General features: G+C 43.1%; 1 protein-coding gene across 1 annotated transcript; it reads right to left on the reverse strand.

Annotated features, from left to right (window-relative positions):
- Positions 1–7,532: 7,532 nt before the first annotated feature.
- LOC116614947 lies at positions 7,533–11,142 on the reverse strand. The gene is made up of 4 exons (XM_032376568.1): positions 11,060–11,142; positions 10,425–10,554; positions 9,898–10,106; positions 7,533–8,704 (listed from the first exon to the last, which is right to left on the reverse strand). The coding sequence occupies exons 2-4, from the start codon at positions 10,540–10,542 to the stop codon at positions 8,057–8,059; spliced, it is 975 nt and encodes a 324-aa protein (XP_032232459.1). The 5' UTR covers positions 10,543–10,554; positions 11,060–11,142; the 3' UTR covers positions 7,533–8,056.
- Between the last annotated feature and the right edge of the window lie 4,933 nt (positions 11,143–16,075).

Below are 16,075 nucleotides of genomic sequence, written 5' to 3' on the forward strand. Positions count from 1 at the left end.
CCTTGTCAGCCACACGTTTGTTATTAAAGAGCCCCTTGTCAGCCACACGTTTGTTATTAAAGAGCCCCTTGTCAGCCACACCTTTGTTATTAAAGAGCCCCTGTTCAGCCACACCTTTGTTATTTAAAAATCCCTTGTCAGCCACACGTTTGTTATTAAAGCGCCCCCTGTCAGCCACACGTTTGTTATTAAAGAGCCCCTTGTCAGCCACACGTTTGTTATTAAAGAGCCCCTTGTCAGCCACACCTTTGTTATTAAAGAGCCCCTGTTCAGCCACACCTTTGTTATTTAAAAACCCCTTGTCAGCCACACGTTTGTTATTAAAGCGCCCCCTGTCAGCTACACCTTTGTTATTAAAGAGCCCCTTGTCAGCCACACGTTTGTTATTAAAGAGCCCCTTGTCAGCCTTCCCTTTGTTATTAAAGAGCCCCGTGTCAGCTACACCTTTGTTATTAAAAAGCCCCTTGTCAGCCACACGTTTTGTTATTAAAGAGCCCCTTGTCAGCCACACTCTTTTTTATTAAAGAGCCCCTTGTCAGCCACACCTTTGTTATTAAAGAGCCCCTTGTCAGCCACACGTTTGTTATTAAAAAGCCCCTTGTCAGCCACACGTTTGTTATTAAAGAGCCTCTTGTCAGCCACACGTTTGTTATTAAAGAGCCCCTTGTTAGCCACACGTTTGTTATTAAAGAGCCCCTTGTCAGCCACATCTTTGTTATTAAAGAGCCCCTTGTCAGCCACATCTTTGTTATTAAAGAGCCCCTTGTCAGCCACACGTTTGTTATTAAAGAGCCCCTTGTCAGCCACACATTTTATTATTAAAGAGCCCCTTGTCAGCCACACGTTTTGTTATTAAAGAGCCCCTTGTCAGCCACACGTTTTGTTATTAAATAGCCCATTGTCAGCCACGTGTTTTGTTATATCAAGAGCCCCTTGTCAGCCACGCCTTTGTTATTAAAGAGCCCCGTGTCAGCTACACCTTTGTTATTAAAGAGCCCCTTGTAAGCCAAACGTTTGTTATTAAAGAGCCCCTTGTCAGCCACACGTTTGTTAAAAAAGAGCTCCTTGTCAGCCACACGTTTGTTATTAAAGAGCCCCTTGTCAGCCACACGTTTGTTATTAAAGAGCCCCTTGTCAGCCACACGTTTGTTATTAAAGAGCCCCTTGTCAGCCACACCTTTGTTATTAAAGAGCCCCTTGTCAGCCACACCTTTGTTATTAAAGAGACCCTTGTCAGCCACACCTTTGTTATTATATAGCCCCTTGTCAGCCACGCCTTTGTTATTAAAGAGCCCCGTGTCAGCTACACCTTTGTTATTAAAGAGCCCCTTGTCAGCCACACGTTTGTTATTAAAGAGCCCCTTGTCAGCCTTCCCTTTGTTATTAAAGAGCCCCGTGTCAGCTACACCTTTGTTATTAAAAAGCCCCTTGTCAGCCACACGTTTTGTTATTAAAGAGCCCCTTGTCAGCCACACTCTTTGTTATTAAAGAGCCCCTTGTCAGCCACACGTTTTGTTATATCAAGAGCCCCTTGTCAGCCACACCTTTGTTATTAAAGAGCCCCTTGTCAGCCACACGTTTGTTATTAAAAAGCCCCTTGTCAGCCACACGTTTGTTATTAAAGAGCCTCTTGTCAGCCACACGTTTGTTATTAAAGAGCCCCTTGTTAGCCACACGTTTGTTATTAAAGAGCCCCTTGTCAGCCACATCTTTGTTATTAAAGAGCCCCTTGTCAGCCACATCTTTGTTATTAAAGAGCCCCTTGTCAGCCACACGTTTGTTATTAAAGAGCCCCTTGTCAGCCACACATTTTGTTATTAAAGAGCCCCTTGTCAGCCACACGTTTTGTTATTAAAGAGCCCCTTGTCAGCCACACGTTTTGTTATTAATGAGCCCCTTGTCAGCCATACGTTTTGTTATTAAGAGCCCCTTGTCAGCCACACGTTTTGTTATTAAATAGCTCATTGTCAGCCACACGTTTTGTTATATCAAGAGCCCCTTGTCAGCCACGCCTTTGTTATTAAAGAGCCCCGTGTCAGCTACACCTTTGTTATTAAAGAGCCCCTTGTAAGCCAAACGTTTGTTATTAAAGAGCCCCTTGTCAGCCACACGTTTGTTAAAAAAGAGCTCCTTGTCAGCCACACGTTTGTTATTAAAGAGCCCCTTGTCAGCCACACGTTTGTTATTAAAGAGCCCCTTGTCAGCCACACGTTTGTTATTAAAGAGCCCCTTGTCAGCCACACGTTTGTTAATAAAGAGCTCCTTGTCAGCCACACGTTTGTTATTAAATTGCCCCTTGTCAGCCACACGTTTGTTATTAAAGAGCCCCTTGTCAGCCACACGTTTTGTTATTAAAGAGCCCCTTGTCAGCCACACGTTTTGTTATTAAAGAGCCCCTTGTCAGCCACACCTTTGTTATTAAAGAGCCCCTTGTCAGCCACACGTTTTGTTATTAAAGAGCCCCTTGTCAGCCACACCCTTTGTTATTAAAGAGCCCCTTGTCAGCCACACGTTTGTTATTAAAGAGCCCCTTGTCAGCCACACCTTTGTTATTAAAGAGCCCCTTGTCAGCCACACGTTTGTTATTAAAGAGCCCCTTGTCAGCCACACGTTTGTTATTAAAGAGCCCCTTGTCAGCCACACGTTTGTTATTAAAAAGCCCCTTGTCAGCCACACGTTTGTTATTAAAGAGCCCCTTGTCAGCCACACGTTTTGTTATTAAAGAGCCCCTTGTCAGCCACACCTTTGTTATTAAAGAGCCCCTTGTCAGCCACACGTTTTGTTATTAAAGAGCCCCTTGTCAGCCACACGTTTGTTATTAAAGAGCCCCTTGTCAGCCACACGTTTTGTTATTAAAGAGACACTTGTCAGCCACACGTTGGTTATTAAAGAACCCCTTGTCAGCCACACGTTTTGTTATTAAAGAGCCCCTTGTCAGCCACACGTTTGTTATTAAAGAGCCCCTTGTCAGCCACACGTTTGTTATTAAAGAGCCCCTTGTCAGCCACACGTTTTGTTATTAAAGAGCCCCTTGACAGCCACACGTTTGTTATTAAAGAGACCCTTGTCAGCCACACGTTTGTTATTAAAGAGCCCCTTGTCAGACACACGTTTGTTATTAAATAGCCCCTTGTCAGCCACACGTTTGTTATTAAAGAGCCCCTTGTCAGCCACACGTTTTGTTATTAAAGAGCCCCTTGACAGCCACACGTTTGTTATTAAAGAGACCCTTGTCAGCCACACGTTTGTTATTAAAGAGCCCCTTGTCAGACACACGTTTGTTATTAAATAGCCCCTTGTCAGCAACACGTTTGTTATTAAAGAGCCCCTTGTCAGCCACACCTTTGTTAATAAAGAGCCCCTTGTCAGCCACACGTTTTGTTATTAAAGAGCCCCTTGACAGCCACACGTTTGTTATTAAAGAGACCCTTGTCAGCCACACGTTTGTTATTAAAGAGCCCCTTGTCAGCCACACGTTTGTTATTAAAGAGCCCTTTGTCAGCCACACGTTTTGTTATTAAAGAGCCCCTTGACAGCCACACGTTTGTTATTAAAGAACCCCTTGTCAGCCACACGTTTGTTATTAAAGAGCCCCTTGTCAGCCACACGTTTGTTATTAAAGAGCCCCTTGTCAGCCACACGTTTGTTATTAAAGAGCCCCTTGTCAGCCACACGTTTTGTTATTAAAGAGCCCCTTGTCAGCCACACGTTTGTTATTAAAGAGCCCCTTGTCAGCCACACGTTTGTTATTAAAGAGCCCTTTGTCAGCCACACGTTTGTTATTAAAGAGCCCCTTGTCAGCCACACGTTTGTTATTAAAGAGCCCCTTGTCAGCCACACGTTTGTTATTAAAGAGCCCCTTGTCAGCCACACGTTTGTTATTAAAGAGCCCCTTGTCAGCCACACGTTTGTTATTAAAGAGCCCCTTGTCAGCCACACGTTTGTTTTTAAAGAGCCCCTTGTCAGCCACACGTTTGTTATTAAAGAGCCCCTTGTCAGCCACACGTTTTGTTATTAAAGAGCCCCTTGTTAGCCACACGTTTGTTATTAAAAAGCCCCTTGTCAGCCACACGTTTGTTATTAAAGAGCCCCTTGTTAGCCACACCTTTGTTATTAAAGAGCCCCTTGTCAGCCACACGTTTGTTATTAAAGAGACCCTTGTCAGCCACACGTTTGTTATTAAAGAGCCCCTTGTCAGCCACACGTTTGTTATTAAAGAGCCCTTTGTCAGCCACACGTTTGTTATTAAAGAGCCCTTTGTCAGCCACACGTTTGTTATTAAAGAGCCCCTTGTCAGCCACACGTATGTTATTAAAGAGCCCTTTGTCAGCCACACGTTTTGTTATTAAAGAGCCCCTTGACAGCCACACGTTTGTTATTAAAGAGACCCTTGTCAGCCACACGTTTGTTATTAAAGAGCCCCTTGTCAGCCACACGTTTGTTATTAAAGAGCCCTTTGTCAGCCACACGTTTTGTTATTAAAGAGCCCCTTGACAGCCACAAGTTTGTTATTAAAGAGCCCCTTGTCAGCCACACGTTTGTTATTAAAGAGCCCCTTGTCAGCCACACGTTTGTTATTAAAGAGCCCCTTGACAGCCACACGTTTGTTATTAAAGAGACCCTTGTCAGCCACACGTTTGTTATTAAAGAGCCCCTTGTCAGACACACGTTTGTTATTAAATAGCCCCTTGTCAGCAACACGTTTGTTATTAAAGAGCCCCTTGTCAGCCACACCTTTGTTATTAAAGAGCCCCTTGTCAGCCACACGTTTTGTTATTAAAGAGCCCCTTGACAGCCACACGTTTGTTATTAAAGAGACCCTTGTCAGCCACACGTTTGTTATTAAAGAGCCCCTTGTCAGCCACACGTTTGTTATTAAAGAGCCCTTTGTCAGCCACACGTTTTGTTATTAAAGAGCCCCTTGACAGCCACACGTTTGTTATTAAAGAACCCCTTGTCAGCCACACGTTTGTTATTAAAGAGCCCCTTGTCAGCCACACGTTTGTTATTAAAGAGCCCCTTGTCAGCCACACGTTTGTTATTAAAGAGCCCCTTGTCAGCCACACGTTTTGTTATTAAAGAGCCCCTTGTCAGCCACACGTTTGTTATTAAAGAGCCCCTTGTCAGCCACACGTTTGTTATTAAAGAGCCCTTTGTCAGCCACACGTTTGTTATTAAAGAGCCCCTTGTCAGCCACACGTTTGTTATTAAAGAGCCCCTTGTCAGCCACACGTTTGTTATTAAAGAGCCCCTTGTCAGCCACACGTTTGTTATTAAAGAGCCCCTTGTCAGCCACACGTTTGTTATTAAAGAGCCCCTTGTCAGCCACACGTTTTGTTATTAAAGAGCCCCTTGTTAGCCACACGTTTGTTATTAAAAAGCCCCTTGTCAGCCACACGTTTGTTATTAAAGAGCCCCTTGTTAGCCACACCTTTGTTATTAAAGAGCCCCTTGTCAGCCACACGTTTGTTATTAAAGAGACCCTTGTCAGCCACACGTTTGTTATTAAAGAGCCCCTTGTCAGCCACACGTTTGTTATTAAAGAGCCCCTTGTCAGCCACACGTTTGTTATTAAAGAGCCCTTTGTCAGCCACACGTTTGTTATTAAAGAGCCCCTTGTCAGCCACACGTTTGTTATTAAAGAGCCCCTTGTCAGCCACACGTTTGTTATTAAAGAGCCCCTTGTCAGCCACACGTTTGTTATTAAAGAGCCCCTTGTCAGCCACACGTTTGTTATTAAAGAGCCCCTTGTCAGCCACACGTTTTGTTATTAAAGAGCCCCTTGTTAGCCACACGTTTGTTATTAAAAAGCCCCTTGTCAGCCACACGTTTGTTATTAAAGAGCCCCTTGTTAGCCACACCTTTGTTATTAAAGAGCCCCTTGTCAGCCACACGTTTGTTATTAAAGAGACCCTTGTCAGCCACACGTTTGTTATTAAAGAGCCCCTTGTCAGCCACACGTTTGTTATTAAAGAGCCCTTTGTCAGCCACACGTTTGTTATTAAAGAGCCCTTTGTCAGCCACACGTTTGTTATTAAAGAGCCCCTTGTCAGCCACACGTATGTTATTAAAGAGCCCTTTGTCAGCCACACGTTTTGTTATTAAAGAGCCCCTTGACAGCCACACGTTTGTTATTAAAGAACCCCTTGTCAGCCACACGTTTGTTATTAAAGAGCCCCTTGTCAGCCACACGTTTGTTATTAAAGAGCCCCTTGTCAGCCACACGTTTGTTATTAAAGAGCCCCTTGTCAGCCACACGTTTTGTTATTAAAGAGCCCCTTGTCAGCCACAAGTTTGTTATTAAAGAGCCCCTTGTCAGCCACACGTTTTGTTATTAGAGAGCCCTTTGTCAGCCACACGTTTGTTATTAAAGAGCCCCTTGTCAGCCACACGTTTGTTATTAAAGAGCCCCTTGTCAGCCACACGTTTGTTATTAAAGAGCCCTTTGTCAGCCACACGTTTGTTATTAAAAAGCACCTTGTCAGCCACGACTTTGTTATTAAAGAGTCCCTTGACAGCCACACGTTTGTTATTAAAGAGCCCCTTGTCAGCCACACGTTTTGTTATTAAATAGCCCCTTGTCAGCCACACGTTTTGTTATTAAAGAGCCCCTTGTCAGCCACACGTTTGTTATTAAAGAGCCCCTTGTCAGCCACACGTTTGTTATTACAGAGCCCCTTGTCAGCCACACGTTTTGTTATTAAAGAGCCCCTTGTCAGCCACACGTTTGTTATTAAAGAGCCCCTTGTCAGCCACACGTTTTGTTATTAAAGAGCCCCTTGTCAGCCACACGTTTGTTACTAAAGAGCCCCTTGTCAGCCATACGTTTGTTATTAAAGAGCCCCTTGTCAGCCACAAGTTTGTTATTAAAGAGCCCCTTGTCATCCACACGTTTGTTATTAAAGAGCCCCTTGTCAGCCACACGTTTTGTTATTAAAGAGCCCCTTGTCAGCCACACGTTTGTTATTAAAGAGCCCCTTGTCAGCCACACCTTTGTTATTAAAGAGCCCCTTGTCAGCCACACGTTTTGCTATTAAAGAGCCCCTTGTCAGCCACACGTTTGTTACTAAAGAGCCCCTTGTCAGCTACACGTTTGTTATTAAAGAGCCCCTTGTCAGCCACACGTTTGTTATTAAAGAGACCCTTGTCAGCCACACGTTTGTTATTAAAGAGCCCCTTGTCAGCCACACGTTTGTTATTAAAGAGACCCTTGTCAGCCACACCTTTGTTATTAAAGAGCCCCTTGTCAGCCACACGTTTGTTATTAAAGAGCCCCTTGTCAGCCACACGTTTGTTATTAAAGAACCCTAGTCAGCCCTAATCTATTTTCGTGTTACGGATAACCCCTCCGCTCCCTGTCCAGCCACTCCCTCCCCCCTCCCCCTAGCCAAGTGTTCCGCTACTTTCTTGCATGCGATCTTGTGATCGCGAGGCGTGGCTGTATTTCAAGTACAATGGTAACATGCACGCCCCGATCGTGCCAAATGCGGGCAGTTGAGGTAAGAATACCATTATTCAGCAACAACAAGAGATTTTAAAATATGTGAACTGTATTCTAGAGTAAACTATCCTACCGCACCTGGTTATAAATATCGGCACTTATTTGATGTGTGAGCAGAATAATCAATGACAAAATGTTTATATTACTATGACTATAGTTATTAAATGATGTGAAATATGGAGCTATTCTTGTTTTCGCCCGTAATCTCTCAGTTCTGTTACTGCTAGTGCTACGTAAATTCAAAAGAGCAACAAAAAACTACTGTGGTTTTCGGCCATGCACCCAGACGCGTTTGGTGTGCCATGTCTGTGCATGGCTGCTTATCTAGTTCTAATCTCTTGAATCCAAGGCATTGGGATCAGGATTCCTGTGTCTCGTTCCAAGTCCCTCGCTTCCTCTCGGATCAATAACGTGCACGGAAAGAGCCACAGTAACGCCTTCCATTTGTCCTCGCTGGTACTTGTGAGAGGATTTTAGTTGGGTGTGGGCTTTAGTTGTTTGGTTTGCTAGTTCATTTGATGCCTAGTTGATGTAACTGCTTTGCTATTTAAAGGGCTAGTTCAAGTATCCGCCAAACCACCACTGGGTAGTGCTGCCATCATCTTCACTTCCGCGAAATTTCGGATTCTGCTCGCTGTCTCTACAGTACACGCCAAAGTTATTCTCGCTAGGCACGTAATTAGGGGGTTTGAATCTGCAGTGTACATAGCTCCATTCGGTGTCAATGTGAAGTGGGAAATGCCCGGATAAGTGCCAAACGTAAACGGACGAGTTGGTGGCGCTGTAACCACGCACATTCACGTATTCAACGTCACGGCAGCCTTGCACATCAGCTAACACGTCTAGTCTCGACAACAACCCTCTCATGTAGTCTCGGTAATCGACGCCGTAGACTGGTAGCCCTGTGGTAGCACGCCAGTGAGTGGACTGTTTAACGAGGTGCTGCATCTTAGCGAGTTCAATTCTGTAGTCGTCCCAGTTCGGTTCGTTGCTGTGTCTCGGGGCGTCAAATTGCCAGGATTTGGTACAGAACTCTGCAAGATATCTGTTCTTGATGGCAAAGGAGAGAACTAGGGTCCACGCAGCGTTAGGCTCAGAGGTCAAGTCGCACATGACTTTGGCTCGCGCCCCATTACTAAAGGTGATGGTGTAGATGCCCGAATCCGTGGCGCCCGCCTTCATGTGGTCCAGACACGACTTGTACTGCAAAAAGAAAGAGGAATTCCTTGAAAAAGGGTTATCGTACCGCCCGTTTAATTATGTAAAAAAGGGTTATCGTACTGTGACAGTGTGAAACGGATTTGACTTAATCTTGTGCGTGTGTATGTTGTAAAAAGGATGCTTGTTTTTATTTCTCTTATTTTGGTTAAATTTCCTTATTATAGATGTCATGCCCTTATTTGTAAAACGACATCACACGCGTGTGTGATGATTTCTGCATGTTCTGGAATAAATTTAGTTCTGCCCCGACTTCGTGTAGTCTCCTTTGCAGCCGCCCGAGGTCGGAGTCACGCAAAGCGTGTCTAGGAGACTAGACGTCGTGCGGCGTGGTTTCGTTTTTGTTCCTTTTCCCCAAAAGGTCAAGCCATCCGATCGAACCGGAGCACTAAACCCGGCCGTTACAGTACTGTCCCTGGGAATTCCGTGCAAACGGGGCCACCATCATCCCGTGCATCAACTCAGCAGTAAAGTAGTGAGGCATCTTACCTCTAGTTCTGCAGTAAAGTAGTGAGACATCTTACCTCTAACTCTGCAGTAAAGTAGTCAGACATCTTACCTCCAACTCTGCAGTAAAGTAGTCAGACATCTTACCTCTAGTTCTGCAGTAAAGTAGTCAGACATCTTACCTCTAGTTCTGCAGTAAAGTAGTGAGACATACCTCTAACTCTGCAGTAAAGTAGTGAGACATCTTACCTCTAGTTATGCAGTAAAGTAGTCAGACATCTTACCTCTAGTTCTGCAGTAAAGTAGTCAGACATCTTACCTCTAGTTCTGCAGTAAAGTAGTCAGACATCTTACATCTGGCCTTAGCTACGAGGACGCCCTCGAACGCGCATGCTTGTCTTCTTTAGAGGCGCGGCGTCACAATGTGTGCAGAAAATTCATAAGCAATATCAAACAGGGGAGCGTCTTATACCCCCTAGTGTCAAGCAGACTTATATCCTCCAACTCGCCATACTCCCTAAGATCTAAGCGCTCACATAGTGTGGTTCCGGGTCGCACGGACCGTTTTTCCAAATTCGTCTCAGCGCAATATGCTGGGGATTTAATGTTATTATGAATTATGTATGGTGTAATGTATTTTGTAGTTAGCTGACCCTACCGGTAATTCAGTTGTAAAAGAACTGCAAACGGTTGAAATAAACGAGCATTATTATTATTATTATTATTATTACCTCTAGTTCTGCCGGAAAGTAGTGATCACCCTCGGGGTCGCTTTGCAGGGATGCGTTTTGGGTTGCCATGGTTTCGTTGTTCAGCTCACACGTGACTGCATTCCTTACGTTGTACGAGGCGCAATCCATGTTCTCGAGGCAGTGCTGGGCGCACCATACTGGGGATGTGACTTGGTGTTTGGCAATCACGAACCCTGATAGAACTTTGCCTGGAAACATCGGGAGAATTAGGTGGGGTACGGTGTTATCGACAATCCGGGGTACGGTGCAACTTAGAATCCGGGGTACGGTGCAACAACCGAGAATCCGGGGTACGGTGCAATTAAGAGTCCGGGGTACGGTGCAATTAAGAGTCCGGGGTACCGTGCAACTAAGAATCCGGGGTACGGTACAACCAAGAATCCGGGGTACGGTGCAACTTAGAATCCGTGGTACGGTGCAACAACCGAGAATCCGGGGGTAAGGGCGAGGTCTTCGTGTGTTTCTTTGCTCATTGCTGGACTCTTTTGCTGGCATGGATCACTTACCCGATAGCTTGTTGAATATCCCTCCTCTTTTTCCGTCAGCGCGGTACTGAAAGGACAGAGTTCCTTCCGACACTGACGCAAGGGCCGCCAGCAGAATGGCAGCAAAAATTCGGACCATGTCTATTCCAGTCTACAAATTATAACAATGATGTATGGCATTTAATTATTCAGACACCACAGCCTTTAATAAAAATAAATCTGTTAACAGAAGGTTACTTTAGAATTGCGGATGCGAAAAGTAATGTTCTACAAACAGAAACATAATTATATTATTTCTTAAAAAAAATTTTGTTACTTATTGTCTAGTTTTAATCGTTTACAAATTTTCTGACTATCGTCTTGTTTCAGTCGTTGAAAAATTTTCTAAATATCGTCCGTCTTGTTTTAGTCGTTGACAGTTTTTAAAATTACTTTGTTTTAATCGTTGACATTTTTTTCAAACTATCGTCCTGTTTTAATCCTTGACAAATTTTCCAAACTATCGTCTTGTTTTAATCGTTGACAAATGTTTCTATCATCTTCTTTTAACCGTTGACAAATTTTCAAATTATCTACTTGTTTTAACCGATGACAAATTCTTCTGATTATTCGTCTTGCTTTAGTCCTTATTATATACTCATAAGTAAATGATTTACCGTTTCAACTTGAAGAGTTGACTCCGTCCATGAACGGTTTTAACTGACGAGAAAACGCTGACGAATATAATTCTAATAAAACACTATTTTTCAATTTAACTATTCATTCCTACCCATCAGGGGGTACTGATATTCGGAGTTTGCGCGGAGAGAGGCGGTCACGTGTCTTTAACGGAAAGCACCGTTCATCTTTACTTAGTGCAGTTCGCAGTCTATTTGGGACTCGTTTAAGTTTTAAAACATACGCTTTCTTTATTATTATTTTTAACAGTGGAACTAGAATGAAATCTGATTTAATAAAATTACTCCTCTCTCATTTAAAATTCAATTCAATATTCTGCCTCTTATTAATATTAAAATGCCCTCTTCGGATACATCCTCTCGCTATTATCCGCCCCCACGCAAAATAATGCGCGGTCGTTTGTTATCAAGTATCTATTAGATGTGCTAATCGATGGGAAAAGGGCCCAGGTGTCCCTAGCGTGCCAAAAGTGTTTTCTCCTTTGCCATGAATCAACGCGCATCTCCCGAGCGAAATGGGTCAATGCAACGAGTAATGAGTTTTTAAAAATTGCCAAGCGAAGAAAAACATAGGTTAAGCCATACCGATGATTTATATTGTGCACTCCACAAAAGTTCGTGTTATGAGATGTGTTGTTATTTTCACAACAATGCATGCAAACTAATTTTAACAAAATATCCTCAAAATTACCACACACTTTTTTACTATAACTGTAGATCTTTTTTGTTTTATTGTTAATGTCGCTTTACGCGTGAAAAGGAAATGCCCGCTTTGCAACGCAATGAATACACTAGGCACGACTATGGCAGAATATGGGGGGAGACAGACCGATCGAAAGCGAGTTAGCGTGACGTGACGACTAGCGCGTGACGTAGCAACTGTAGTGTAAGCATATGACCTTTAGCCTCACTCATCTCCCCTACACTCCGCGTGAAGGATCGGACGAGAGTATTGGCTGGTCCACAAACGCACAAGCACACCTTATAGCAAACAAACCCCGCTTGGGGAAGTCGTCAGACAGAACTAACCGCAGACTCTCGGAGATACTCCCCGGTTAATTTCAATAATAAAGCAATGATTAAGTTAATACTTGTTTACAGTTGATCGCCAAGCTAACACTGCCTGTACACACAAAGAAAACTGTCAGTAAAAGGGAGGGAGGGTGGGCAAATGTTTCTTTACAGTACCCGTAGCTTATTAAGCTAAAGAGCGAATGACTTAACTTTAGGTGTGGCGCTTTATATAGGTAGATAGCGACCAATAAGAATTAAGAACGTGTATAGTAAGGTATCTCACGTGAAACATATTGAGTAATACCTGTGCTATCGTACATGATACGTGTACTCGTACGATATAATTTATGAGTGACCTTTGAGCCTGGCTCCGGCTTCATTAACTAGTGGTGACGGTAATTTTGGAATAATTACCCTTTTAATTTACCCTTTTGAGGCACCTGACATTTGTGTAAGACCTTTTCACTAGCAAGTTCTCTAAACACCTTCCAGGATCTTTTTCTCCCTCCCCTTCCTTCGGCCAAAACGACCCAACCTTTTTGATAGAGCTGCAGTTGTCAGTATCTGTTTGGGAGAGAGAGGGGGGAGGGGGGTGGTTTAGATCTTGATTGTTCAATAACACAAGGTGAAATGAGCTCCAATACAGAACTCAGTTTCTTTGAAGCCAAGCTGACAAAGTGTTGTAAATAACAGGGCCATTTCGAGGGGGGGGGGGGTTGGGCACAGGGAGCTTGTGTCGCCCAATAATTTTGAAAGTCAATTTAAACTCATGTTGCATTATACCACAGTTTATATACCATGTTTCATGCCTTTGTAAAGAACACGTTTTGCTTATATGTTTCAAGAATTGGCCCTTGTGTCACGAGGTAAAATATTGAAATATAGATTAACGTCATCTTTGACAACTAAATATATTACTTTATTAAACACCGACCTTCCTGAAGTTAAGAGACCGTTATAGTATGTTTTGTTTATTCAACTAAAAGGCGTTCTGTTTGTTTAAGCAAGTTATATCAACAAAGTAACTATAGCCGTTCCTATGAAATAGGATAGGGAAAAATAAGAAGTTGACCCTTGACCCAGTGGAAAAGTAGGAGTAGCGCGTCCCTTTTCCAGGGGTATTTGACAATCGGAATTTGGCCGCCAATTCTCGGTTCACGCTTCTTTACGAAGGAAGAAAATTTAGGTCTGAGTTCACACAGGGTTTGCCCTGTGTAGGGTTCAGACCTGGCCGTCGGCGGAATGAGGATTTAGTACAGTTTAAGATTTTTTGTGCAAAAATGATTGGAATCTTGTCAATCATTTTTTTTCATGTATGTATCTTGCCATGCGCACTAGCACAGCTAGCAGTTAGTGTGTGACAACCGTAGTCAGTAGCAACATGTAAACATTACGTAAGTCACGGTAGCCCAAAGGTAACAAACCGTCACACCCATGGGGGAGGGGTAGTTCGTTCCTCGGACGCTCATTGACTGAAGCCTTATCTAAACATAGCTAAAAGCTCTAGATCCCACATGGATCTAAGCTGTGGTTTAAAGCACTTCGTTCGAGTCGAAGTCGCAGGGCAGTTTTTTTTGCCGATGAAGTTGTTTAACTGAGGCAAACCGGCTATGCCATGCTGACGAGTCCTAATAAGGACGAAACAGCTGTCCATGGTTGCCGAACTGCACGGGTAATAGACTGTGCTAGCGTCCCGTCTTGGCCCGACTGGTGCCAATGTGTGTATGCTAGTGTGCTTTTAAAGTTCACATTTATGTATACATACTCGCAAGGACAGTTTGGCTATCCGACGGAGTTTTAGACTAGCAAAGGTCGCATGCGTGATCCGCACAATTGGCATTGCGCTAGCCCGGTCGCAGCTCTAGATCCCACATGGATCTAAGCTGTGGTTTAAAGCACTTCGTTCGAGTCGAAGTCGCCCTACAGCTTTTTTTGCCGATGAAGTTTAACTGAGGCAAACCGGCTATGCCATGCTGACGAGTCCTAATAAGGACGAAACAGCTGTCCATGGTTGCCGAACTGCACGGGTAAAAGACTGTGCTAGCGTCCCGTCTTTGCCCGACTTGTGTCAATGTGTGTATGCTAGTGTTCTTTTAAAGTCCACATTAAAAGCTTTCCATGGCTGCCAGTGTCGGATTACCTTAGGGACGCCGTCGTAGGACCAATAAAAAGGGTGCGGTAGAAGCCGCAGTCAAATCTTGTAAACCTTCAGTTTGTAACAGCGAGGTAAAGCCCGTTTACCTGTACCGACCCCACTACAGTCTACACTACTTGTCTCCACCAGGCCTACACAGATCACCTAGATTTCTACAGTTTTTAGTCTTTAGTCTTTCTAGTTATACCAATGACAAACTAAAATGGCTGCCTGATAATGTTTTATTGGTTGATCTTTATAAGTACAGGGGAGTATACCTAGAGATGTTTTATAATATCTATCTATCAAACCCCCCGAAATTAGGTAGAGAGATCCACGTTTTAAGGAAGTTGGTATTGATAAGTAGATTAAAATATTTATGCTCATTTTGAGAAATGAAAAATAATAAATAAATTACAAAATTATATTTATGTAAAACCATACCAGTATAACTCAATCCAAATACCCAAATAGTCGTGTTGGCAGAGTCGAGTTCAAGTTTTTGGTGAGCCTGGATCACAGAGTAATGTCAGTCTTCGGTTGAGTCTCTCCGTATAGGAGTTCTGGAATCTAGTCGAATCGTGATCCGAATTTCATACGGCGCTTTGCTGTTTTCCAAAATTCCCAGGGAAATCTGCCGGAATAATTAAGTCAGGAGTGACGTTATACGCTCAAATTTGGGAATGGGAGTGATTAACGGCCGTTCACTGTCAGATTCCATGTGATTCCATGCCTCATTTCACCATCTGTCGGCCATATTAGATTCGGTATTAGATTAGAGTCGGTCTACTTGTGGCAAACCGTAGAGGTGAGCTCTCGTTTAATACAAGTTTGATATTTATGAGTTTCGTAAATTTGAGTATAAAAATGCCGGAGTAAAAATATATGTCCAATAAGTTAGTTATACTTTACTGCGCATGCGTAGTCAGAGTTATATCGTTTATCGAGTTATATAATAAAATAAATAAATTCATTAGTTACTAACTCATTTATAAAAATGTGAAATTGATAAGGGTCGAGAATCGAAGCATTGTCACGTCACGGTTATCCTGATTATACAAGTTTGTGCGTTTCCATCAAAATAGCTTCCCACATAGTTGTCTACAGCAATTATCCAGCGTATAATTATTCGATTACACCCAGTTGATAATAAGAAGATAGTGGGCCACGCCACAGGATACCCACGCTAGCAAATAAGCACACGACGAGACATCTAAAGGGAAGGGGTGGTATGGGATTCACACACAAGAAACAATTTGACACTAGGGGAGGGATGGTATCTGAACCTGAATGGAGGGTCCAAAGTTTATCTGGGAAGCAAAGCTAGCCAGCCAGCCAGCCAACCAGCCGGCAGCCACTCTTCACGACGACTTAGCCCTATTCAGACCGGGGAGGGGGGGGGGCTTTGATCTGTAATAATTTTTGAACTAGTAGGGCTAGAGCATTGAAAGTTGATGACTTTTCCTAAAATTTATCTGGGAACAGTTTGGTGTTAACAAAATTTTGATATGTGTACCCTGGTAACCATAGCAACCAAGTTTTGAGACATAGATTTAATGAAAATTAGGCAAAACGCTTTAAGTCGTTAAGATCAACTATTAATATGACGTGCTCAACGTAAATCCATGTCATGTAAACGTTTTATACCAAGTTTTGAAAAACACAATAAAAATTTACATCTCTATTTTAGGGAGGGAGGTGTTTTTTGTCAATTTTTGACCTTCCCGAAATAGTGCTTGTAAAAATAGCAAAAAAACATTCATATTCACCTGAAATCATTAATATAACTTGAAACGAAGATTAAATATTGTCAAAAAGCTTTAGATTTTGTTAGCCAGTTTTTATTG

The sequence above is a fragment of the Nematostella vectensis genome, chromosome 14 (assembly GCF_932526225.1).
Source record: "Nematostella vectensis chromosome 14, jaNemVect1.1, whole genome shotgun sequence".
Lineage (NCBI taxonomy): Eukaryota > Metazoa > Cnidaria > Anthozoa > Actiniaria > Edwardsiidae > Nematostella > Nematostella vectensis.

Coding starts and splice junctions, on each gene's coding strand:
- LOC116614947 (XM_032376568.1), bottom strand. CDS start 10,542: ATGGTCCGAATTTTTGCTGCCATTCTGCTGGCGGCCCTTGCGTCAGTG. Junction 10,107..10,424: donor GATATTCAACAAGCTATCGG/GTAAGTGATCCA, acceptor CGATGTTTCCAG/GCAAAGTTCTATCAGGGTTC. Junction 8,705..9,897: donor ACTTTCCGGCAGAACTAGAG/GTAATAATAATA, acceptor TTCTTTTTGCAG/TACAAGTCGTGTCTGGACCA.